Source organism: Aquarana catesbeiana, linkage group LG09, assembly GCF_042186555.1.
Source record: "Aquarana catesbeiana isolate 2022-GZ linkage group LG09, ASM4218655v1, whole genome shotgun sequence".
Classification (NCBI taxonomy): Eukaryota; Metazoa; Chordata; class Amphibia; order Anura; family Ranidae; genus Aquarana; species Aquarana catesbeiana.
This window is the reverse complement of record NC_133332.1, coordinates 190,690,850-190,717,795: the sequence shown is the minus strand read 5'-3', so window position 1 is coordinate 190,717,795 and position 26,946 is coordinate 190,690,850. Positions and strand designations below refer to the sequence as shown.

The window sequence follows — 26,946 nt, the reverse complement described above, 5'->3', positions numbered from 1 at the left end:
GGGGAGTCCCTTCTCTACAAAGCAATTTATTTCCTGCAATCTGTGGTTGCAGGAAAGAAAATTGCACAGTCTGTGGTGGACTTTTAGTTAACCCCCCCCCCTTTTTTTCCCAAGGTATGTTTACTTGTTTATCCTCTCAGGTAGCTGTCCTGGAAGATGATTTGGGAAACCCTTGGTTACACTTACCGTTAAGGTTATTTCTGAGAACCTTCCATGACAGCATTCCTATTTCCACCCAGATGTATTTAGTTTAAAGTTATGGTGTTTGCAACAATTTCAATTTAAAAAAAAAATCCACTAGTGCACATTGCTTTTCTACAGCTCTACTGTGTTAATCTAGGACAAACTAACTTTATTGCTAGCAGCTGAACACCCCCCCCTGTCAAGACAACTTTAGATCACTGCTGGAGTTTTGTCTCTTCGATTTTCAGCTTTCTGGCATAGTTATCCTTAGCTTGGCTTTCAGAATACCTCATTGAGACCCTGCTGAACTGGTTGTGTGGAGAGTGGTCTGTAAGTAACCCTCAGACACTGGGCTCCATTTAGGGTGCTTTCAAGACTACGTTCTGGTTAAAAGTTGGTTGTAAAACACTTTTCAGGTCTAGAGCTGTTGGCATTGCCTCAATGCTTGCCCTGTCTTTAAAGATTTACTTGGCTGGCAGGCTGAGCCCTGGGAGCTGCCTGAACTACATAGGTTGCTAGTCGCCTCCTGCTACTTTTGCCGAAGTAGGGTTAAGGCTGTGGAGCTGATTACTGGCGTCATCTATTGGGTTGCATGTCACATATGCACTTTGTGGCATTTACCACCATTTAGCATCGAGGAAGCTGCTCCCTACTGCTGCTCCTTCTTGGAAAGTGCCATGTGGAACTTTGATCTTTATTCTGTTCCTGATGCCATCCTCTTATACCTTTTGGTCACCTCTGGCCATCCAGCCCTCATCTGCTACCAGCTGTCCAGGTTTGTGAGTGCTGGAAGCCTTGCATCTTACCATGAACCTATGTTATCTTACCATCATGCAGTTGCAAAATGTCTGTCTCATTCTGTACATGGGAAGCAGTCACATTGTTTTGAGTGCCCCCAGCAGTGTGCGTTCTGACAGTGTCCTCATCTGCAGCCTGAAATCGTATCATTTGCTGTTTGGAGTCTGTGCTGAGTTCCCCATTTGGTCTGGCATGGCTGGGCCCTCTCTGCCCTGGGCTAAGGTTTTTACCACAGTCATGCAAGATTTGATGATCCAAATTACCCAGTTACTGACTCTGATTGCAAAGGTCACAAGCACTCTCCTGCATTTATTCCTTCAGATTCTATATCGGATTTGCTGTGGCTTGGCAGCTTCCAAGCCATCACTTGCTTTAAAGACTTGGCTTTTGAAGCCCGGTTTCTAATGGACAGGGGCACCTGAGCCTGATTCCTAGAAAAAGCTAAGAAATCTACTTTCAATGTTATCATCAGACATGTCATCATACTTCCCTCGGTGTGAGTCATTTGGACTTTTTAACACCAAGGGTTTCTCCTAGAGGCAAGTTCTGTCCTTCCTGCAGCTTGGTATGGGCCAGTGTTTGCCTCCCAGCACTATTAAAGGTCTGGTTTCTGCCCTTTTTTTTTTATTTATTTTTCATGACCCCATTTTGTTGAGCTTGTTGGTGGTTTCATGCTGAGTTACACACCCCTCAGTTGGACTGCTTTTTGGAGGTCCTGAAGGTTTCAGACGCCTGTGTCCCTCAATGAACGATAAAATTTAGGATTTTACAATAAAAATTCACTGAGGGACAATGTTCTCACATTTTGTGTATTTACAGTGGGGACGGAAAGTATTTTGACCACCTTAAATTTTTCACTCTTTGTTATATTGCAGCCATTTGCTAAAATCATTTAAGTTCATTTTTTTTCCTCATTAATGTACACACAGCACCCCATATTGACAGAAAAACACAGAGTTGCAGGTTTGACATTTTTGCAGGTTTATTAAAAAAGAAAAACTGAAATATCACATGGTCCTAAGTATTCAGACCCTTTGCTGTGACACTCATATATTTAACTCAGGTGCTGTCCATTTCTTCTGATCATCCTTGAGATGGTTCTACACCTTCATTTGAGTCCAGCTGTGTTTGATTATATTGATTGGACTTGATTAGGAAAGCCACACACCTGTCTATATAAGACCTTACAGCTCAGTGCATGTCAGAGCAAATGAGAATCGTGAGTTCAAAGGAACTGCCTGAAGAGCTCAGAGACAGAATTGTGGCAAGGCACAGATCTTGCCAAGGTTACAAAAAAATTTCTGTTGCACTTAAGGTTCCTAAGAGCACAGGGGCCTCCATAATCCTTAAATGGAAGACGTTTGGGACAACCAGAACACTTCCTAGAGCTGGCCTTCCGGCCAAACTGAGCTATCGGGGGAGAAGAGCCTTGGTGAGAGAGGTAAAGGACCCAAAGATCACTGTGGCTGAGCTCCAGAGATGCATTCGGGAGATGGGAGAAAGTTGTAGAAAGTCAACCATCACTGCAGCCCTCCACCAGTTGGGGCTTTATGGCAGAGTAGACCGACGGAAGCCTCTCCTCAGTGCAAGACACATGAAAGCCCTCATGGAGTTTGCTACAAAAACACCTGAAGGACTCCAAGATGGTGAGAAATAAGATTCTCTGGTCTGATGAGACCAAGCTAGAACTTTTTGGCCCTAATTCTAAGCGGTGTGGAGAAAACCAGGCACTGCTCATCACCTGTCCAATACAGTCCCAACAGTGAAACATGGTGGTGGCAGCATCATAGTGTGGGTGTTTTTCAGCTGCAGGGACAGGACGACTGGTTGCAATCGAGGAAAAAGGTGAATGCAGCCAAGTATAGGGATATCCTGGACAAAAACCTTCTCCAGAGTGTTCAGGAGCTCAGACTGGGCCGAAGGTTGACCTTCCAACAAGACAATGACCCGAAGCACACAGCTAAAAAAATGAAGGAGTGGCATCACAACAACTCCGTGACTGTTCTTAATTGGCCCAGCCAGAGCCCTGACTTAAACCCAATTGAGCATCTCTGGAGAGACCTAAAAATGGCTGTCCAGCAACGTTTACCATTCAACCTGACAGAACTGGAGAGGATCTGCATGGAGGAATGACAGAGGATCCCCAAATCTAGGTGTGAAAAACTTGTTGCACCTTTCCCAAAAAGACTCATGGCTGTATTAGATCAAAAGGGTTCTTCTACTAAATACTGAGCAAAGGGTCTGAATACTTAGGACCATGTGATATTTCAGTTTTTCTTTTTTTAAAAATCTGCAAAAATGTCAACAATTCTGTGTTTTTCTGTCAATATGGGGTGCTGTGTGTACATTAATGAGGGAAAAAAATGAACTTTAATGATTTTAGAAAATGGCTGCAATATAACAGAGTGAAAAGTTTTAAGGGGGTCTGAATACTTTCCGTCCCCACTGTATGATCATGCTCTCAGTACTCCTTAGTAAGGCGTGCTGGTAGTAGAAGGGTATATCCTAGGCTGACCTACGTTTTTTGAATTGTCCCAATTCCCCTGTAGATGGCAGTGTAACCTGGAAGGTTTCTGGTGTCCTTTTGTCCATCAAGGGACTCCAAGAAAATTGATTTTCCGGCGCGTACTAGGATATTTTAGATCAGTAGAGATGTAGGTGCCAGTTTTTTTTTTTTTTTTTACCAGCATTTGTCACATTAGTATACCTTATTTGCTGACAGGGATTTGAGTAGAATTTTTTTCCAATTCTTTTTCAGGCTTTTGGCAGTACAATTGTAATTAATCCAGAAAAGGATAAGACTATGGTACAAGAATTACTTGACTTCAAAGACAAAGTTGACCATGTGATAGATGTCTGCTTCATGAAAAATGAGAAGTTTGTCAATGCCATGAAGGAAGCCTTTGAAACTTTCATTAACAAGCGACCAAACAAACCAGCTGAGCTTATAGGTAATGATTTTCAATATGTTTAACTACAAAAACATCTTTTTCTTGTTATTTGTTTTTAGACATTTCAATAAATGTAAAAGGAGGTGAAAGCACCAGTATATTTTTTCTTAGATAGAAATGAACAGTTACTCCACAGATGGGTTTTCTGGTTTACAAAGACAGAAGTGCGGAGAAGGAGAAAAGAGTATAGAGCGGAAAGCATTGGGGTTGGAGAAATGAGTGGGGTAAGGGGATAGAGAATGGAGAGGAAAGTCGTCGTCCCCCCCCCCCCCCCCCCACGGACCATTTAGGTGTTTCAGAGATGCAAAGTTCAATTGGGAAGGCAAAATCCATATTGACTACACATTTTTGCATGGGCGTCAGTTGAAATTACTGTCAATTTTTCATTTGCCGTGGTTCCATTTAGTTGGGGAAAATACTTCAGAAAAGTTCAACGCAACAGATTTCCTTGAATGGGCAATCGTTAGCTTGGCAGCGTAAAAAATAAAGGTGAGTAACTTTGCTGCGCAGAGTGGGACATTTGTAGGAGTTTGTTCAGCAAGGCCTCTTTGGGGTCTGTATACAGATTACACACCTTTTTTCTTCTCTGCACTACATTTTGGCAGATAGTTTAAACATTTTGTCAATTTTGAATGAAAACAAAAAAAAAAAAAAAAAATATAAATATATATATATATATATATATATATATATATATATATATATATATATATATATATATATATATATATATATATATATATATATATTACACATATCATGTATGTATACATAAAACCAAAAAGGTTCAATCTGCAGCATCTTTTTATATTCCCACACACTCATGAGCTAGCAAAATGCTAATATAATTTGTATTGCATTACAGCAAAATATGTGGATTCAAAACTACGAACTGGAAACAAAGAAGCTACAGATGAAGAGCTTGAAAAAATGTTGGATAAAATCATGATCATATTTAGATTCATTTATGGTAGGTTTCTGAATGTGTGAACTTGCACTTATGTGCAATTTATTTTATATCCCTTCATATAGTTTATAAAAGAGACACTTGTGATATAGGTACAGCTTTGCCAATTAACCGTTCAAGATAATGCTTTCTGCATCTGCTATTGTCTCCCTGCTTGTCTGGCGATGATTGTGGCATATATTTTTTCTAAAACCTTAAAGGAGTTGTAAAAGCAGAAGGTTTTTTATCTTAATGCATTCTATGCATTAACCACTTGATGACCGCCTCACGCCGATTTACGTCGGCAAGGTGGCACGGACAGGCAAAATCACGTACATATACGTGATTTGCCTTCCGCGGGTGGGGGGTTCGTGGCCCCCCCCTCGCGATCGCCGCCGGCCAATCACATCATTCCTTTGCTGCTGTATGCTAAACAGCAGCAAAGGAAATGATGTCATCTCTCCTCGGCTCGGTAATTTCCGTTCCGGCCCGAGGAGAGAAGACAGGTATGTGAGTGCACCAACACTACACAACACAGTAGAACATGCCAGGCACACTAAACACCCCGATCCCCCCCCGACCCCCCCCCCCCCGTCACAAACTGACACCAGCAGTTTTTTTTTTTTTCTGATTACTGCATTGGTGTCAGTTTGTGACAGTTACAGTGTTAGGACAGTTAGTATTACCCCCCTGTAGGTCTAGGATACCCCCCTAACCCCCCCTAATAAAGTTTTAACCCCTTGATCACCCCCTGTCACCAGTGTCGCTAAGCGATCATTTTTCTGATCGCTGTATTAGTGTCGCTGGTGACGCTAGTTAGGGACCTAAATATTTAGGTTCGCCGTCAGCGTTTTATAGCGTCAGGGACCCCCATATACTACCGAATAAATGTTTTAACCCCTTGATGGCCCCCTAGTTAACCCTTTCACCACTGATCACCGTATAACTGTTACGGGTGACGCTGGTTAGTTTGTTTATTTTTTATAGTGTCAGGGCACCCGCCGTTTATTACCGAATAAAGGTTTAGCCCCCTGATCGCCCGGCGGTGATATGCGTCGCCCCAGGCAGCGTCAGATTAGCGCCAGTACCGCTAACACCCACGCACGCAGCATACGCCTCCCTTAGTGGTATAGTATCTGATCGGATCAATATCTGATCCGATCAGATCTATACTAGCGTCCCCAGCAGTTTAGGGTTCCCAAAAACACAGTGTTAGCGGGATCAGCCCAGATACCTGCTAGCACCTGCGTTTTGCCCCTCCGCCCAGCCCAAGTGCAGTATCGATCGATCACTGTCACTTACAAAACACTAAACGCATAACTGCAGCGTTCGCAGAGTCAGGCCTGATCCCTGCGATCGCTAACAGTTTTCTTGGTAGCGTTTTGGTGAACTGGCAAGCACCAGCCCCAGGCAGCGTCAGGTTAGCGCCAGTAGCGCTAACACCCACGCACGCACCGTACAGCTCCCTTAGTGGTATAGTATCTGATCGGATCAATATCTGATCCGATCAGATCTATACTGGCGTCCCCAGCAGTTTAGGGTTCCCAAAAACGCAGTGTTAGCGGGATCAGCCCAGATACCTGCTAGCACCTGCATTTTGCCCCTCCGCTCGGCCCAGCCCACCCAAGTATAGTATCGATCGATCACTGTCACTTACAAAACACTTAACGCATAACTGCAGCATTCGCAGAGTCAGGCCTGATCCCTGCGATCGCTAACAGTTTTTTTGGTAGCTTTTAATTGAACTGGCAAGCACCAGCAGCCTAGTACACCCCGGTCGTAGTCAAACCAGCACTGCAGTAACACTTGGTGACGTGGCGAGTCCCATAAGTGCAGTTCAAGCTGGTGAGGTGGCAAGCACAAGTAGTGTCGCGCTGCCACCAAGAAGACAAACACAGGCCCGTCGTGCCCATAGTGCCCTTCCTGCTGCATTCGTCAATCCTAATTGGGAACCCACCGCTTCTGCAGCGCCCGTACTTCCCCCATTCACATCCCCAACCAAATGCAGTCGGCTGCATGAGAGGCATTTTCTTTATGTCCTCCCGAGTACCCCTACCCAACGAACCCCCAAAAAAGATGTCGTGTCTGCAGCAAGCGCAAATATAGGCGTGACACCCTCTATTATTGTCCCTCCTGTCCTGACAATCCTGGTCTTTGCATTGGTGAATGTTTTGAACGCTACTATTCATTAGTTGAGTATTAACGTAGGGTACAGCATTGCACAGACTAGGCACACTTTCACAGGGTCTCCCAAGATGCCATCGCATTTTGAGAGACCCGAACCTGGAACCGGTTACCGTTATAAAAGTTAGTTACAAAAAAAGTGTAAAAAAAAAAAAAAATATATAAAATAAAAAAAAATAGTTGTCGTTTTATTGTTCTCTCTCTCTCTCTCTATTCTCTCTCTCTTGTTCTGCTCTTTTTTTACTGTATTCTATTCTGCAATGTTTTATTATTATTATGTTTTATCATGTTTGCTTTTCAGGTATGCAATTTTTTATACTTTACCGTTTACTGTGCTTTATTGTTAACCATTTTTTTGTCTTCAGGTACGCCATTCACGACTTTGAATGGTTATACCAGAATGATGCCTGCAGGTTTAGGTATCATCTTGGTATCATTCTTTTCAGCCAGCGGTCGGCTTTCATGTAAAAGCAATCCTAGTGGCTAATTAGCCTCTAGACTGCTTTTACAAGCCGTGGGAGGGAATGCCCCCCCCACCGTCTTCCGTGTTTTTCTCTGGCTCTCCTGTCTCAACAGGGAACCTGAGAATGCAGCCGGTGATTCAGCCAGCTGACCATAGAGCTGATCAGAGACCAGAGTGGCTCCAAACATCTCTATGGCCTAAGAAACCGGAAGCTACGAGCATTTTATGACTTAGATTTCGCCGGATGTAAATAGCGCCATTGGGAAATTGGGGAAGCATTTTATCACACCGATCTTGGTGTCATCAGATGCTTTGAGGGCAGAGGAGAGATCTAGGGTCTAATAGACCCCAATTTTTTCAAAAAAGAGTACCTGTCACTACCTATTGCTATCATAGGGGATATTTACATTCCCCGAGATAACAATAAAAATGATTTAAAAAAAAAAAAAAAAAAAAAAAAATGAAAGGAACAGCACCCCTGTCGCCCCCTGCTCTCGCGCTAAGGCGAACGCAAGCGGCGGTCTGTCAAACGTAAACAGCAATTGCACCATGCATGTGAGGTATCGCCGCGAAGGTCAGATCGAGGGCAGTAATTTTTGCAGTAGACCTCCTCTGTAAATCTAAAGTGGTAACCTGTAAAGGCTTTTAAAGGCTTTTAAAAATGTATTTATTTTTTTGCCACTGCACGTTTGTGCGCAATTTTAAAGCATGTCATGTTTGGTATCCATGTACTCGGCCTAAGATCATCTTTTTTATTTCATCAAACATTTGGGCAATATAGTGTGTTTTAGTGCGTTAAAATTTAAAAAAGTGTGTTTTTTCCCCAAAAAATGCGTTTGAAAAATCGCTGCGCAAATACTGTGTGAAAAAAAAAATGAAACACCCACCATTTTAATCTGTAGGGCATTTGCTTTAAAAAAATATATAATGTTTGGAGGTTCAAAGTAATTTTTTTGCAAAAAAAAATAACTTTTTCATGTAAACAATGAGTGTCAGAAAGGGCTTTGTCTTCAAGTGGTTAGAAGAGTTGGTGATGTGACATAAGCTTCTAAATGTTGTGCATAAAATGCCAGGACAGTTCAAAACCCCCCCAAATTACCCCATTTTGGAAAGTAGACACCCCAAGCTATTTGCTGAGAGGCATGTCGAGTCCATGGAATATTTTATATTGCGACACAAGTTGCGGGAAAGACACTTTTTTTTTTTTTTTTTTTTTTTGCACAAAGTTGTCACTAAATGATATATTGCTCAAACATGCCATGGGAATATGTGAAATTACACCCCAAAATACATTCTGCTGCTTCTCCTGAGTACGGGGATACCACATGTGTGAGACTTTTTGGGAGCCTAGCCGCGTACGGGACCCCGAAAACCAAGCACCGCCTTCAGGCTTTCTAAGGGCGTGAATTTTTGATTTCACTCTTCACTGCCTATCACAGTTTCGGAGGCCATGGAAAGCCCAGGTGGCACAAAACCCCCCCAAATGACCCCATTTTGGAAAGTAGACACCCAAAGCTATTTGCTGAGAGGTATAGTGAGTATTTTGCAGACCTCACTTTTTGTCACAAAGTTTTGAAAATTGAAAAAAGAAAAAAAAAAAAGTTTTTTCTTGTCTTTCTTCATTTTCAAAAACAAATGAGAGCTGCAAAATACTCACCATGCCTCTCAGCAAATAGCTTGGGGTGTCTACTTTCCAAAATGGGGTCATTTGGGGGGGGGTTTGTGCCACCTGGGCATTCCATGGCCTCCGAAACTGTGATAGGCAGTGAAGAGTGACATCAAAAATTTACACCCTTAGAAATCCTGAAGGCGGTGCTTGGTTTTCGGGGCCCCGTACGCGGCTAAGCTCCCAAAAAGTCCCACACATGTGGTATCCCCATACGCAGGAGAAGCAGCTGAATGTATTTTGGGGTGCAATTCCACATAGGCCCATGGCCTGTGTGAGCAATATATCATTTAGTGACAACTTTTTGTAAATATTTTTTTTTTTTTTTTTTTTTTTTTGTCATTATTCAATCACTTGGGACAAAAAAAATAAATATTCAATGGGTTCAACATGCCTCTCAGCAATTTCCTTGGGGTGTCTACTTTCCAAAATGGGGTCATTTGGGGGGGGGGTTTGTACTGCCCTGCCATTTTAGCACCTCAAGAAATGACATAGGCAGTCATAAACTAAAAGCTGTGTAAATTACAGAAAATGTACCCTAGTCTGTAGATGCTATAACTTTTGCGCAAACCAATAAATATATGCTTATTGACATTTTTTTTACCAAAGACATGTGGCCGAATACATTTTGGCCTAAATGTATGACTAAAATTTAGTTTATTGGATTTTTTTTATAACAAAAATTAGAAAATATCATTTTTTTTCAAAATTTTCGGTCTTTTTCCGTTTATAGCGCAAAAAATAAAAACTGCAGAGGTGATCAAATACCATCAAAAGAAAGCTCTATTTGTGGGAAGAAAAGGACGCAAATTTCGTTTGGGTACAGCATTGCATGACCGCGCAATTAGCAGTTAAAGCGACGCAGTGCCAAATTGGAAAAAGACCTCTGGTCCTTAGGCAGCATAATGGTCCGGGGCTCAAGTGGTTAAGGTAGAAAAAGAACTTCTGTGTGTAGCCCCCCTGCACCCCATAATTACTTACTTGAGCCCCTTCTCTCTCCAGCGATGTCCACGAGTGTCTAAGCCATTTGGGACACACTTCCTGATTCGATGTGACACAGCAGCACCATTGGCTCCCGCGGTTGTCAAAGTCAGTAAGCCAATCGGGGAGGAAATACGGGGCTCCGTGTCTTAATAGATACATGGAGCTCTGACTCGGCTTGGGTGCCCCCGTAGAAAGCTGTTGGCTGAGGGGGCACTTGATAGGAGGGAGGAGCCAGAAGAGAGACCCGAGAAGAGGAGTACCCGGGCTGCTCTGTGCAAATTCAACTGCACAGAGGAGTATAACGTTTTGTTTTTCATTTTTACTTATTTTTTTTTTTTTAAACAAGACTTTATAATCACTTTAAAGCCTAGTATACACTATTAGGTGGTGTTTTTTTTTTTTTTTTTTTTCAATCCAGCTGGGTGAATCGGCCTTCGTACACACTGGCTGAATGTCGGCAGGTTTCTATTGAACCGCCTAATATTCGGCCTGTGTGTACGGCCCTTAAGCCTCCTGGTTAAGGAAAAGGGTCCTGTAATACAGTAAAGGGGATCTTTGAATACTTAAGAAATGTTAGTAGAATTTAGTCCTCATAAGTTCTTGTGATCTTGTTTTACCTTTTGATTGTCACCTTGATTCAGCTGTGGATACCATCATGACATAATCTTTGTTTACACCCCTGCTACTCATGAACTAACCCAGGAACCTATATGTGATATTTGCGTATTTACAAGCAACATTAAGGGCCCGTTCACACTTCAGCAATTTTCAGCTTGACGCTCAGAAATGCTAAACAAGGAAAATCCCATTCATTTTAAGGGATCCCTATTATAAGAGTGGGGCAAGAACCACCAGAGCCTGGGAGGAAGAGGGACAAAACTTGCTGCCCCAGTGGAACAGTTGCACTGCTCCCCAGGTCAAGGAGAAAGTTACAGAACTTCTGTGTACACCAGCCATGTGCTTGATTCTAGTTTGCCTGTTGTATGTGCCTGGTACACAGCTACACAGGTTTCTTTTGGCCACCGCAAAAACGCCCATAATATTTGCAAATCTTTTTAAAAAAAAAAAATGCTCAAAGACTCCTGAAAACGCTCAGCTCAGTGTAAATGTAGCCTAAGGCTCCGTTCACACACACACAGGCTTTTTGAATCGCGATTGGAGTCACCACGATTCCGCCAGCGTTTTAAAAACACGCTGTTAAAATGTCATGTTGCACATCAGAGTGTTCAGGTGCCATTCATTTCAATGACACCTAAAAATGCAGAGCAATTTTTGCCGTGTTAGTCGCTTGACAAATCACGCTGCAGTTGAGCAAGTTTTGAAGGTACCAGAATTTTTTGGGTGCGCGACGCGCCTTGCATGATTGCAGTGCGATTTGTGTTTCAACAATTGCAGCAGAATTGCACCGTCTTTTTAGGTCCCATCTAATTGGTGCTACTCAAGTCGCAGCGACTTAGATTCCTGCACTACTTTGGAATGACTTCATCATGACTTGCAAGCAAGCCGCAATGAAGTTGCATGGCAAAGTCATGCGACTTTCCTGTTACTGCAGTGTTAGCCGAGCCTAACTTGTATACAATACACTTTAATTTCAATAACCTCAGTAATTTTAAGTCGAAAACCATAAAGTGCATCTGCATACAAATTAAACTAGATGTTTTGACCCTTATGAGACAATGGAGCGTATAGAGCAGAGTTTCTCAAACTTTTCAGTCAAGGCACCCTTTAAAATTCTGCAAAATCTTGAAGCAACCCTTTCTTAAATGTAAAAACCTAAACTAATAGTTTTTCATAACGCAGCAACATCCACACACATAGGGCACCCAACGTTACAGGTGTTTTATTCTTCCTTAGCAGACTGGTACTCAATAGTATTCCAGTGTTTCTCTTCTCCCTCCCTTTCTCTCCATCACTCAGCTATTGTGACCCTTGTGTTGATGGAGAGGTGCAGGGTACACACGCAGAAGAATGCTGTGCAGCTGCCCAATGTCCTCCAACCCATGATGTCATAAGTTGGTAGGATGCTGGTGGCTAGAACGTTATAGTGGTGCACAATGAAAACCTGTGACGTTGTGTAAGTAAAAAGCAGGCTTGATTGACCCGCTGGCATGTATGCTATTCTTGGGCAATTTTTAGGCATTTTGCCAAGGCAGCCCTGTAGATACCTGACATTGAAAAAGGCTGATATAGAGCTTAGCTTGGTAAAGATTGTTATATTCACACTTAGGCCTCATACACACTGGACGTTTTGCATACTCTCCTAGAAGCCTTTCCTCCTGGCCAGCAGTTTTGGCAGTTAAAAAGGCCTGACCCTTGTAAATGTGTCTAAAACTTTAACAAGTGTTTAGGCGCGTTTACAGGAGTCAAGAGCTTGGGCGTTAATCCGTTTCATTGGACAAATAATTTATTCTGGCCATTGAAAATAATTAGCACTAGGCACGTTTTTTTGCTTGAGCATTAACACACGTTTGTGTGTTCAAGCGTCAAGTGTTATGTTTTTTTTTTGTTTTTTTGCCAAAACTTTGCTGCTCCTGGATGCATTGGTAGTGTGTGGTGTGGGTTTTTTTTTTTTTTTTTATCCTGCCTCTAAAAGCTGATTAAAGCTTATGGGGGTTGATTTACTAAAGGCAAATAGACTGTCAATTTGCAAGACCAGTTGCTCCAGAGCTTGGTAAATGATTCATCGTCCAATCGCGCGTAAACAACAATGCTTTTTTTGAAATTTCCCTTGCATGTGATTGGGTTTTCTTTGCAAAGTGAAGCTTTACCTCATTTATTAAGCTCTGGAGCAGGTGCACTTGCAGAGAGCATAGTCTGTTCACCTTTAGTAAATCAACGCCTTTGCATGCATGGACACATAGGTTAACATCCAGGAGAGTTTTTAGAGGCCGTAAAAAAAAAAAAAAAAAAAAAAAAGGCTGATGCCCCTAGAAGCAGCTGCGAAAACGTCCAGTGTGCATGAGCCCTTATAGTTTAAAACTATTTCACATGAGTACAATTTCACTTGTATTTCTGGCTGCTATCTAATGTACTACACCATATAGCGTGTTTTTATACTTTTTTTTTTTGCCCTGAATATTCTTCTGGAGAATATGTGAGTGGAAGAATTGAGGAGCATTGTTTTGGATGAAGGTAGTAAGACACTTGGACAGTCCAGTTATATCAAACCCTATATGACCCAAATAGGGGAGATTTACTAAAACTGGTGCACGCAGAATCTGATGCAGCTTTGTAATGGTATAGCATAGTAACCAATCTGCTTCTAGGTTGTATTGTAAAAGCTTAACCCTTTCACTGCCAGGTCCGTATGCCCTACGGACGTACAGAAGTGCCTGCGGGTGGCCAAGTCAGTACGGCGTACGGAGCTTCTTTCTCCCTCTCCTATAAGCTTATGGAGACTTCAATGACCGTAACCTTATATCAGAATTCTGCTGGACAATTCTTTAACTCTGATCAGCGGATTACAACCCGCTGATCAGAGTTATTGACCCCTAATGTTACTGCCCCCCACTTCCCCCCCATCCATGCTGCCACTTTCCTGTCCGCTGCCTCTCTACCCCTGCCACTAAATGTCACCTGAAACTACCCCTTCACCCCCCTCTACTCGATCCAACCCCCCCAAATTCGAACCCCCGCAGCCACCATCATAAGCCGGCATCCCTCCTCTGCTGCACCTGCTGGCTTCAGGTGCTGCTGAGGGCTTGAGGGGGATCCAGATGTGTTCCCCACTCCCCCATCACTCAGCCCCCTATACCGGGCCCGCACCCCCTATCCATCCCCGTTCACCGGCAGCAACCCGCCTTCTCCCGCAGCTTCTGCTCCGGCAATGTGACAGGCTGGGGATTGTGGGGGGGGAGTGATGCAGGTGATGTTTGGGCTTGGGGGGAGGGGCTTGGTAAACATGTGTTTACCACCCCCCAAAATGTGGCACCCTGGGTGCATGCAGCAATCACTATGATCGCTCCTTTATGCCCACTGACATCTGATAATTGTAACCGTGAGTGTTACTATGTATCAGACTGTTAGTTTATGAATGTATGGAATCTATACAGATTCCATGCATTCATTCGAGTAAAGTGATACAGAGAAAAGGACTATCTTCAGTCCCTTTCTCTGTCCCCCCCACTCTCACCCCTCCACGGATACCCTAGCTTCTCCTCCCGGCCAACCCGATCCATGCTGATTTGGCCAGGAGGAGAAACCGGATGACGATAGTGAATATTAATTCGCTATTGTCACAAGTGGATGGGTTCAGGGTGAAATGCTCTGCGCCCCGAGCCCAACCTTTTCCATGTCCATTAGAGCCTCGGGATCTAATCATGTGGCTTGGAAAAAAAATAGACATATCAGTCTGCGGCTGCGACGCCCCTGCAGCCCTAATGGACCGGCCGCTCCTGGTAAGACTTCACATGGAGCGGACTCTGTCAAGCAGATCCACCTGCTCAGCGGGGGATCTGTCTGCTGCTCCCCGCTGAGCAGGCGGATGACAGGTCTGTATCCGCTGCACTGATGCAGAGCGGACACGGACACAGCCCCCTGTTTTCTATAGGTTGATCGAATGGAAACGGACCACCTGTCCGTTTCCATTGGACGCCATCAGATCTGATCTGCTAAATGGATGGGGAATGAAATCCCCATCCATCTGTTTTTAGCGGACTGGATCAGATGCAGGCAGGTGTAAACAGACACATGTCCATTTACATCAGTCTCTCCATAGAGAACAATGGGTGGTCCGATTGGGCCGCCTGAAAAACGAACAGGCAGACCCAGTCGGTGTGCTTGTGTGAAAGGGGCCTAAGGCCTTGTTCACACGGGGCATACACAGCGTACCTTTACAGGGATGCACAGTTGTTCCATGCATCTCTGTGCAGGCAGTCCAGTTGATGTCATTTGGGGTTTAACAACTGCACCAACAGTGCCGTTGCTCCCAATTTTACACCCATGTAGGTCCACATGCATGTCCCTGAGCGCACACGGTCTGCGTTTAGGGTCATGTACCTACACCCACATAGATGTCAGATTGGGAACAGCAGCTATACCTGTGCAGCCGTTGCATCCCAATTTACATAAATGGGACTACCTGTACAGGGATGCATGGAACACCTGTGGATTCCTGTGTGGGTAAACATGGCCCCCCCATGGGCGTACACGTTAGTATGCCATATGTGAGCGATGCTTTAGTACTAATTTAGCAGGAATTTTGTAAGTTACGTTGTGTTTATGTGCAATAGTTAATGATTTTAGTATATTTTTAGTGAAAATAGCGATATGAACATTTACACAATTATTACAGGGCCCCAAAAAAATCTGTAGTGGTTTGGGGGGGTCTTTCACAAATTCTGAAAGCTATAAGTGGGAAAAAAAAAAACCAAAGGGAAAAATTGCAAAAAATGGTCTGGCCACCTGAGAGTACAAAATGGAGCACAGGGCCTGGCAGTGAAAGGGTTAAAAAGGAAGTAAACTTCCTCTACTGACTTTTACATATAGGTGAGGCCATAATAAGGCTTACCTATAGGTAGTGTAAATATCTCCTAAACGTGCGTTTAGGAGATATTTACATTGCATGCAGCCAGTGACATGACTGGCGCATGCATTCTGAAGGAACCGCCACCCGTGCCATTCCATCCGAGCCCTGTGCTGTGAACGGTGGCTCCCGCGCACATGACGTCATCGCTGCTCTGGCCAGTCACAGAGCCGTAGCCCGTGAACCCGGAAGCAAGACTAGTGAAAATGGATGTGGCTGCAGCGCTGACATCACGGCACTGGAACAGCTTCGTTTTAAGGTAAGTTTCACATAATGTGCTAGTATACAATGCATACTAGCACATTATGACACTACCTTGCAGGAAAAATTAAATGTGTCCATCGGTGTACAACCGCTTTAATCAAACAAGCTTAAGTTAGATGAAGATTTGATTACTATGCACAGCTGCACTAGATTCTGTGTGCACCAGTTTTAGTTACATTTCCCCCATTGTTTCTTGTTTAAGGATCAAAACGTCTGCTGAGCGTTTAATTTATATAAAGCAGGTAGAGACTTTTACACAGAAGCACTTTATTGTTCTTGAACTTTTTTTAAAACCATGTTGTATTGTATACATTTAGCGCAATACGTATATGTATGTTGTGGCTCTGAAGTTGTTTACCAGGATTATGGCTTGAAGATATCTGCCATAACCCCAATATCACTTTTTTACAGCCAACAGTTGGCTTTCTCATGAAAGCATCCAAGCTCATGAGCCACTGGAAGTGACAAAATCTGTTAGCTCCCTCTAAGCGCTTTTTTGTCTTTGTACCCATTTTGAGGAGATTTTTTTTTTCCGCAAAAAGTAATCTACCTCCCACTGTGGATCCGGCATCGGTCCTTCGTTAAAGCAGATAAGACAACAGATAAGTGGTTGGTAGCCCTTTCTAGAACTCTCTCTAGTGAGCCCTACTCCTCACCCTATCCTGACTTTGATTTGCCAAACGGGATGACTGGTTAAAATCCTTTAAAAAAGATCTTCCCACTGCTGAGGTTGATCCTTTGTTGATAGAATGCATTGAACAAATGTCTGTAGCTTTAAATCTTTTTCATTATAAAAGATTGTGATGCTTTGCTGAAAGCCTTCCAGCTTATCTCTTGCATTGGTCTCTTATCAGTACACATGCAGGACACTGGTTGAATTGCTGGTCTGTGAAACCTTCATCCAGGAAGTGTTGGATCCACTTGGCCTTTCAGAGATAGGTCTTCAGGTCTACCATTGAAACAACCATCAAGGGCCCTACTGTTGATAAGAGCACCCATTTTCCTCAGCGGAAGTAGACTAAGGAACAGACTGCAAAGTCTTTTCACTCCGTTATCAGTTATAAAACGTCCCTTTGTTTCTTCATTCTTGTGCTCTACATGTTGGGATCCCTCAAGTTGGGCTCCCAACCCACCCATAAGGGTGTGTGGTGTGGTGGAGACATGCAATTCTGGTTATTTGCAATTTTAAGCTAAACCTGCTAGAAAATATGTACTTGTATACACTTATAAAAACACACAAAGTTCTCCAGTGTATGGAATTAAAGGTTATTGGCAAAGTGTATAGTAATTAGGGTTGCATGGATACCACTTTTTTAACACCGAGCACGATTGTACTCTTTTCCAAGTACTTGCCGATACCAATTACCGACACTTTTTGCGTAGGTAGGGGGGTGGTTTGGGAAGGGGGGGGAGTTAGGCAGTTGGGTGAGGCTGGGGTGAGGGCAGGGTGGGAAGTAGAGGGCAAAGTGAGGGCAGTTCGGAAGGCGCAGTACAGGGCATTAGGTACGGACCAGTCTGTTCACTGACACCGTACTGTACATCATATACAGACTGGTGTGTGTATAACATATACAGTACAGTGTTGGGGTACAGACTGGTCTGTATATACTGTATGATAGTGTATAAGACTGGTCTGTACCCTGCTGACACTGTACTGCACTAACCTGTTTGCAGGATTTGCTCTCCTCATTACTCTGTTCTGCTTCCAGGGATGATTCCACAGCTGCCTCACATAGAAACACATGTGCTGATGCTGTCCAGCCCCTTGCCCTTGGCGATCTGCCCAATATCTGTTATTGGATAGTATCCAGCCAGTTCTCTTTCTGTGTGCAGGAACAGGATGGGAGGAGTCATGACATCACCCACCCTCTTCTTGTTTACAGAGGCAGGAGAGGATCGTGGCAGTGCTGCATAATGAAAAAGACAGCCGTGAGCAGGAGAGTCAGTGAGGCCAACTTATCTTCCTGTTCCCACTGTGCTCCGCACTCCCCCTCTGTGTTGGCACTGTAAGGTGCGTACTTCTGTGAACCCCACTACTGGAGGGGAGGTGGAGGTGTCCCGATACTCGTGAAAATGCCTAGTATTGGCGCATCCCTAATAGTAATACATTAGTGCATGTGAAAGCAGAGGGTCACACAAAAATTGAACCTCTGCTTTTTGGAACCCTCCCCTCCGGTGTCACATTTGGCACCTTTCAGGGGGGAGGGGGGGTGCAGATACCTGTCTAATACAGGTATTTGCACCCACTTCCGGACGTAGGCTCCCACGGGAGTCTGCGCCACTTCCCGTCCCCCCGCACTGTTTGCTGGGACACACGGGTTCCAGAGACAGCAGGGACTGTTCTGATTGCAAAGCGCAACTCGCGCATGCGCAGTAGGGAACTGGGAAGTGAAGCCTCAGGCTTCATTTCCTGATTCCCTTACAGAAGATGGTGGCGGCGGCAGCACCTGAGAGTCGAGCGATGGTTCGGCCTTGGGTGCCGACATCGCTGGACCCTGAGACAGGTAAGTGTCCTTATTTTAAAAGTCAGCAGCTGCAGTATTTGTAGCTGGTGACATTTCATTTTTTTTTTTTTTTTTTTTTTTTTTGTGGGACTCCCTCTTGAAGTAATGTCTAAAGTCCAAATCGGACTAATTATTCCACCACCACAATTTTCTGCTTTAAAAGTTCTGCTTCGCTGATGATGAAGCACTAATTTGCAGCACTGATGCACATGCATGGATGAGCAGGCACTGAAAGACAGCACTGACTGGCATCACTGCTGGGCACTGTTGGGGCTGCACTGATTTAGATGTGTAGATCTCCCCTCTGAGGAAATGCAGCTTATCGGCTCTCCTCTCCTCACACTCTGAGATCGGTAATGCGCCATGTTCCAGGGACAGAGCGCACCACCGATTGCCGCTCTGCGTGCCCTGTGGCTGTGGATGACATGTGATATTATCCCAGAATGGGAGAGCTGCCTCCCGCCCATCAATTGACAATACAGTGGATGGGAGGTGGTCAATAGCTGGATCTTAAAATCTTAAAAGGCCAGGCATGCATGGTCCCCTTTTTAGGCTGGGACAGGTTTTATCAGAGAATGGTAATTTACTCCACTAAATCATTCACCACAGATAATTGATATGGCTCAAAAAGAAAAAAACCCATAGTGCTCTCTTTTATATAAAAGTACCCATAAACCTTTTTTTTTAAAATACTCAATTGTAAAGAAAAAGTATCTCGCTTAGCATTGATTCTGCCCAAGAGCAAGAACAGCTCTCACTGCTTCTTTTTGGACACTCCCTAAGATATGGTCAGTGGACCGGTGGGCTGCTGCTTCACTCCCTCGTGTGCAAGCGAACTGACAGGTCTCAGAGTTGCGCCCTACGTGTTGTGTTAACTTCTTCAGGGGGAACTAGAGCCTGGCCTTAAAGGGGACTATGTGTGCCTGTGCATGGAAGATTTAAAGGTCCAGCTATTTGTGTGCCTGTGCGTTGACGATTTAAAGGTCCAGCTATTATGGTGATCGTAGACCCACAAGAGTGATGGCGTTTCACACTGATCCATCATTTAAGCACTTTTAAAAAGGGGAATTGTTTGATTTGGACTTTGACATTACTTCATTAATGTGTTCATATACAATTTATCAATGATCTTTAATTTCATACACTGGAGCCCTGCAAGTTTATATTTTTAGAAAAGGATTTGAGAGCTTTCTTTCTTTCTTTCTTTCTTTCTTTCTTTCTTTCTTTCTTTCTTTCTTTCTTTCTTTCTTTCCTCCTTTCCTCCCTTCCTCCCTTCCTCCCTTCCTCCCTTCCTCCCTTCCTCCCTTCCTCCCTTCCTCCCTTCCTTCTCGAAGATTGTTTGGGCATGTAGCACACAATGAATACACATCTGGTTAATGTAGATTGAAATCTAGATAAAATTAGTTTGTTACACCCCCCAGTGAAATGTTCACACAGCATGGGTCTGTCAATTAAATATGAGAGTATAATGAAGTCCTTTTTTATGTGCTTTTTTGTTTTGCAGGAAAAGATGTTTTTGAGGCCTTCTATAAAAAAGACTTGGCCAAAAGGCTCTTGGTTGGGAAAAGTGCTTCTGTGGATGCTGAAAAATCGATGCTTTCTAAACTTAAGCATGGTAAGAATATGATTGTTTGTCTGTCGTCTTCTTCTGTCGTCTTCTTCTGTCGTCTTCTTCCGTCGTCTTCTTCCGTCGTCTTCTTCCGTCGTCTTCTTCCGTCGTCTTCTTCCGTCGTCTTCTTCCGTCGTCTTCTTCCGTCGTCTTCTTCCGTCGTCTTCTTCCGTCTTCTCCCTTCTCCCAAAAGTCACTTTCTCTATAAAGGAAGTTGGTTTTCTAGAAATGGTCTCTTTAGTATTTAGGTGTGTGCATGGGCAAATCTCTGACAACTTTTTAAAGTGGTTGTAATCCTAAAAAAAAAATCATGCTCTTGTCCCTTTAAGGCACGAGATATAACACCGTGCTTTTGCCATGTCAGTTGTCTCTTTCTATGCTGTACAATACCTGGTTGATCCTGTCTGTTTCTGCCTCTTGTTTAAACTGACCACATTTATCATTGCTGCTTATCCATGATAGCATTGTCAGTTTACATGCCTCCATCATCCAGCTCTCTTAGCATCTCCAGCATCTCTCCCTGTCCGTTCCTTTGTGTGTAAGCCAATCTCCTCCCCCTGATCCTGCCCTCTCCTCCTACATGTGTATTTCTATTCCCTGCAGCTGCTCCAGTACGTGTAATGTAAAGAAACATGTATTTGATCCTCTGTTTCAGGTCCCTGTTCAGTACTGTGTGTGTTTTTGTTTTTTTTTCCCTAAAATTTATAATGCTAAATGCCTTCTTTGCAGAGCCCTGCTGTGCGGACACGTGACCTCTCTCTGCCAGCTTGCATTCATCATGGGGAAATCTCAGCCCCTCCCACTGTGCTCTCTTAGGTCAGGAAGGAAAGCAGAGGGAGGTCACATGACACCACAACAAGGCTCTGCAAAGAAGGTAATTATTATTATATTTTTAGGAAAACCCACACACTGTACTGAACAGGGACCTAAAACCGAGCCAATCAAAGTAATGAATACAGGCGGTCCCTGGGTTAGAAACAAGATAGGGACTGTAGGTTTGTTAAGTTTTAATCTGTTTGTAAGTCAGAACGGGTACATTTTTTTTTTTTTTTTTTTTTTTTTTTTTTTTTTTTTTTTTTTTTTTTTTTTTGTGTAGCTCCAGCCACACAAACTATTTTTAAGCTTTTTGGGTAGCATAGGGAAGGGTTAACACCCCTGTAACATTTGTTTTGCTGTCTGTGCCCCTGTTCAGAAGATTTCACCTTACTTTTCTTCCCAATGACAATTGGATTTTGAACATATTGGGTCATTATGGAAACAAGCCTTGGTGATAAAGCTTCAGTGGAGGTACCTTTTTTCCATAACTGTTACAGGAGTAAATTTCCCTTCCTAGGGGTAGATTTCCTCTCACTTTCTGTTGTCTCCCTCCGTTTGCAAGTCAGATGTTTGTAGCTAGGGGACTGCCTGTACATATGACTTTATGACCACTTTAATTATCTCTTCTGATTGAACAGAATTGGCCTAAGGCTAGCCAAAGGTTATGCAGCCATGGGATAAAGGAAAGAAAATTGTTTGGTTCCCCATCAACAGAGTCGGTGTTGATTGGGGGGTGGGGGGGACCCTTCCACTGCGCTATTGTATTCTGACAGTGGGAGGTTTCATCATTTAATAACAGACATATCTGCCACTACTCCATCACCTAAGTGAAATCTGGCAAATGTTGATAAAAGAAATCTACTTTAGCTATATTTTAAGGAAATCCTGCAAATTCATGTGACCCAAAGAATGATTTATTTATGAATGTTTTGGGATGCTTCTTTGAAACACATTAAAAAGTGATAGAAGCAACACATTGTGAACAGGATGCTTTATTAAAATTTGGAGAATTTGAAGTAGACTTAAACCTCAATACACCTCTGCTCAGTCCTTATCAGCTATATTCCAATGCGTAGAATTTGGAAATTTAATACATTTAAATTGTAAGATATTGGTCTAGACCGGGGATATGCAATTAGCGGACCTCCAGCTGTTGCAGAACAACAAGTCCCATGAGGCATAGCAAGACTGACAGCCACAAGCATGACACCCAGAGGCAGAGACATGATGGGACTTGTAGTTTTGCAACAGCTGGAGGTCCGCTAATTGCATATCCCTGGTCTAGACTGTAACCATGGGTATAACAAATGAATGATTATTTTTCTATTGTGCCAACACAAGCTCACTCACACTACTCTGAAAACCAGTCCATTTTGTTCTAATTTTTTTTAAGCTTTATGAATATAATGGGGGAAGGTAAATTACAACTAAAGGCTCCTGTAAAACTGTTCAACAAATATCAAATTCAGTTACTATATGATGCACAATCCTTATGAAGTAAACAAAAAAAACCTCCTTTACCTTTCCTGACTGTGCCAATTGCTAAATTTCCCGATTGAGTCAAGCTACCTACCTCCAATGCTTTATTGTACTGCTATTAGTTTCACTTCAGATCTGGTCTTCTGTGGTACCGGGACTGTTTTTCTTAACCCTTCCAGCTATAGTAACAGTTTTGCTATAATTAGAAATGGCTTCAACAGTTGCTTTTAGTTATTCGCCTGTGATTCAGTAAAATGTGTGGTAAGGTATACCTTATAAAGACTTCAAAGGCTAGAAACCCTGACAGGTTGCAATTTAGTGTTTGCATGGTAAACTATGGAGAGAAGTTGAGCTGCATGATATTTGGCTGCTGTTCATCTGAGCAAATGCAATTATGGAAGAAATATTATTGTAGCAATTTATTTTTTGTGTAGAATGTGGAGCTGCCTTTACCAGCAAGCTTGAGGGGATGTTCAAAGACATGGAACTGTCGAAGGACATTATGGTTCACTTTAAACAGGTATATTTTCATCATGAAAAACTTCAAAGTTAATTGATTTTAGTGTTAAATCATTTGCAAAATTTATGCTTACAACATTTTCTTCTTGCAGTACATGCAGAATCAGAACGTCCCTGGTAACATTGAATTAACTGTGAATATCCTTACAATGGGTTACTGGCCAACATATGTGCCTATGGAAGTTCACCTACCTCCTGAGGTAATGTATTATATGCGTTAGTTGCATTTAAACTTTCGTTTTAGCTGGCTGTTTCCCAGCATGGTTGTATCCTATTTACTTAAAGCTCAATTTATCTGTTTTGCCTGTTGCCAACGGTTTTCTCCCTTCTTGCAGTCGGTAAGGTCTAAAGTATGTGCTTTTATCAGTATTATGGCAGGAGAAAAGACGGTGTAATTATATCTTGGGCTGCAGAAGTGCAAGCCCCATGTAGTGCTGTGAAAAAATGTGTTTGCTCTCTCTTGGATTACCTTTTTAACTTTGCAGATTTGGAAATAAAGCTTTCTAGACCTTTGTCTTTGGGCTGGCTCACACACTGAGAACTGCCAGAGAGGTAAATCGCAGCTGCCCGTTCTGGCTACAGTAGAGGGCAGTGTGGTGCAGGCTTCAGCAAATCACACAGCTCCCTTTTTTTATATATATTTTTTTCTCACTGAACTTTATTTGAGGTGTACAGTAGTACACTTCATGCTGATGTACAGAAGCATGCTATACTGTGGCACTGGGCATTGCGGTTCTGTACAGTGCTCTGTGTTAAAATGCAGCATGTTTGCATTTTTTTTGTAGCAAGCTGCAGCGCAGTGTGAATGGGGCACACACAGTTGTGTGTCCTTAAGTTGACAGGCATTTTTACAATGCACTTAAACACATGTCACGGCACAATGTGTGAATTTTTCTTAAAATGTAGTCAAGTGTACTTTTTTCTTTAAGGGCTCGTTAATACCATCTGCAGACACCTACATTTTTCTGCATTAGGAAAATGCAGGTCTCTGCAAGACATTGTTTTCTATGTGTCTCATCCACACTGAAACGCACGTGTGATATGCAGTGCTGAGCTGTGTAGAACTGTGTCTGCAGTTTTTTGCACAGCTCCACACATGTTCGTGTCATGACTGCAGGGCCGCAGTTAATGGGGGCAGCAGGAAGAATCAGATGGTGGACAGGAGTGGGTGATTGGTGGTTGTGATGGGCAATTACAGGAACTGATAGCTTGTGAGATTCTCCCTGCAACAGCTGAAAGCCAACAGGTAGGAGGGGAGGAGAAGCTGGCCTTCAGCTGCAGCAGGGAGAATCACACAGGAGATCTGTGTGCTCTCCACTGCCTTCCCCTAAGTCCTCTTCACAATAAAGTGGTTCATTCACTCTCATGAGTGAGGTAACATCTGTTAGTCTGCCTCTCTCTGGGTCACAGATGGCCCAGTTCATTGAGTTCAGTCAGTGGTTTCAAGAGGATACAAATTACAGTTGAAAACTCTGCCCCCAAACCAATTTCTTTTTTCAAATCAACCACAGACTGCCCAAGGACCGTTGGGTTTGCAAAAGGCTATGGCTATGAACCTCCTCTTGTCCCAGAGATTCATTATGCCAGTACCTATACAAAACTGGTTTCAAAAGCTTCTACGCAAGCCTTTTTCATGCTACCAAAGCCCGATTGGATATTTGCCCTATTTTGGACTTAAATTTCCTCAACAGTTTCCTTCAAATTCCAAAATTCTGTATGGAATATAGAATACCTGACATCAGTGGATATCCAAAATGCCTATCTGGATATTTCCATTTACCCACCTCATCAGCACTTTCTGCACTTAGCAGTGGCAGAAAATGATTTGGTTTGTCCCACTGCCCTTCAGCCTATCCTCTGCTCCCAGAGTGCTTACAAAGGTCTTGCTCAGATCTCAGGGCATTCAAGTCATGGGCTATCTAGGTGACCTTCTGAAGGACTCATCTCACAGTCAGTGGTCAGACAATGTCCACAGGACAATTAAACTGCTCCAGTCTTTTGGCTGGGTGATCAGTTTTAAAAAAAATCTGCTCTCCAACCTTCTTTGTCCAGAAAACTTGTATTTGGTGCTGGACACATCCCAAGTGAAAGTCTATCTTCCATTCAAGAACTCTCCAGCAAAACATTTTGTCAGCATGGAAAAAACAGGCCCTTTCTCTCTGCTTAACCATCCTCCTATTCAGCCAAGCAAGAACTCCCTTATCTTGGTGGATCACCATCTCAGCCCTCCTCTGCCACTGTAAAGTCCTTTACAACAGGCGCAAGTCTGTTGAGCTGGAAAAGAGTGTTCCAATTCTTCACAGTTCAAGGAACATGGTCAAGAGGGGAAACCACGCTTCCCATCAACATCCTAGGTTTCAGAACAGTCAGGTTGTCCCTTCATCACTGAACCTCCCTTCTGAATGGACACTTAATCCAGGTTCAGTCAAATAATGCCACCATAGTGAAATATAACCACCATCGAGGGGTACAAGTAGCCTTGTATGCCTTCAAGTTAACAAAACAAATGCTCTTGTGTCTCCTGGGTTCTCTTGAAACTCTGTTCTGTAATTTTCTGTGGTCCCTATCCCAGGTATGGACAAATTGTAGACTGGTCATCTTGGCCACCACTTGAACAAAGGGGAATGGTCTCTTCATCCAGATGTGTCAAATCTTCTAATCCAAAGATGGGTGTCTCTGAATGTGGAATTCCTAGCCTCCAGATTAAATAAACTACCTCTGTTGCCAAAACCAGGGATCCTTTAGCCCTGGTTTTGGATGCCCTATTAATCCTCTGGTCTTCAGGCTCATTTATACCTGCAGTGCAAATTCTGCCTTGCCTGGTGGAAATAGAGTCAATAAGTGGTGATTCTAATTGCACTAAACTAGCCCAGAAGAACCTAATACACAGACATACTCAGACATCTAGCAGACGACCCTTTTCCCCTTCTTAACAGGCTAGGTCTGCTATCTCAAGGTACTCTAGTCCATCCTGCTTGTCAATCTGTAGCTTTAACAATATGGCTGTTGAAACTCGGGTCTTAAAGGATAGAGGGATTTTGAAGTGTGTGATTCCTACCTTGCTGAAACAAACTTCCAGGAAGATGTATGTACTATTGTTCCTGGAAATCTTTTTTTGCCTGGTGTAAACACACACTACTCTGTGCCCTGTATTCTGGCCTTCCTACAATCAGGCCTTGACCAGAACTTGGCCTTAAAGCGGTATTAAATCCTTTAAAGGCCAGATATTGGCCCTATCAATCCTTTTTGAAAAGCCTCTGGCTTCACACTACCTTGTGTTTTTTAAAATAAAAAAACAACCTTTTATTCAAAGTGTTCCTTATGTCAGGCCTGCTTTTCAGCGCCCTGTGCTACCCTAAGACCTTAAAGTAGAATTAAACTCCACTTTTGAACTTGTACCTACAGTCTTGCCTAATAAGGCTTACCTGTAGGTAAAGGAGATATTCACACAACATGCAGCTGATGACGTCACCGGGGCATGAGCTCTGAAGGGAAGGCATACTGTGCCAGACCTTCAGAGCTCTTTGCCGGAGCCGAGGGAGGGTGCGCAGCAGTGATGTCATCACGGCCCCAGCCATACAGAAAGTGCGAGCGCCAAGGAACCTTAACGGTGCTGTGCTGGAGAGCTCTGTGTAAAGGTAAGTCTGTCATAATGTGATAGTATGTGATGCATACTAGTACGTTATGACTTAGACCTGCAAGGGTTTTTTTTTATATTTCTGGCGGTTTACTACTCTGCCTTACAAAATCCATCCTTTGGACCCATCAGGGATACTCCAGAAAGGGTAAAGTAGCCCTTTTGCTAACTATCATCATGCTTTTTCAGATGTTTCTGAACTGGCTGCCCTTTCCTGTAAAGAGCTTTTTCTCATACTTAACAACGACAAGGTTGTCTTATGCACAAGACCATCCTTTCTTCCAAGGGTGGTTTCAGCATTCCTCCTCATTGCAATTTCTTCAGTGTGCTCTGCATCTAAAGAAATTGTCTCTACATTTCCTGGACATAGTCAGAGCCATTAGAGTATATCACAAAGCTACTGCTTCCATCAAACAAAG

At 43.3% G+C, this 26,946-nt stretch overlaps 1 protein-coding gene across 1 annotated transcript in view; it reads left to right on the top strand.

Moving 5' to 3' along the window:
- The window catches only part of CUL4B (cullin 4B), a 121,012-nt gene that overhangs the window by 45,861 nt on the left and 48,205 nt on the right, over nucleotides 1–26,946 (top strand). The window contains exons 12-16 of the mRNA XM_073599448.1: nucleotides 3,740–3,932; nucleotides 4,798–4,902; nucleotides 19,972–20,082; nucleotides 22,806–22,891; nucleotides 22,983–23,090. Coding sequence (XP_073455549.1) covers nucleotides 3,740–3,932; nucleotides 4,798–4,902; nucleotides 19,972–20,082; nucleotides 22,806–22,891; nucleotides 22,983–23,090 — 603 coding nt within the window. The remainder of the gene's footprint in view (nucleotides 1–3,739; nucleotides 3,933–4,797; nucleotides 4,903–19,971; nucleotides 20,083–22,805; nucleotides 22,892–22,982; nucleotides 23,091–26,946) is intronic.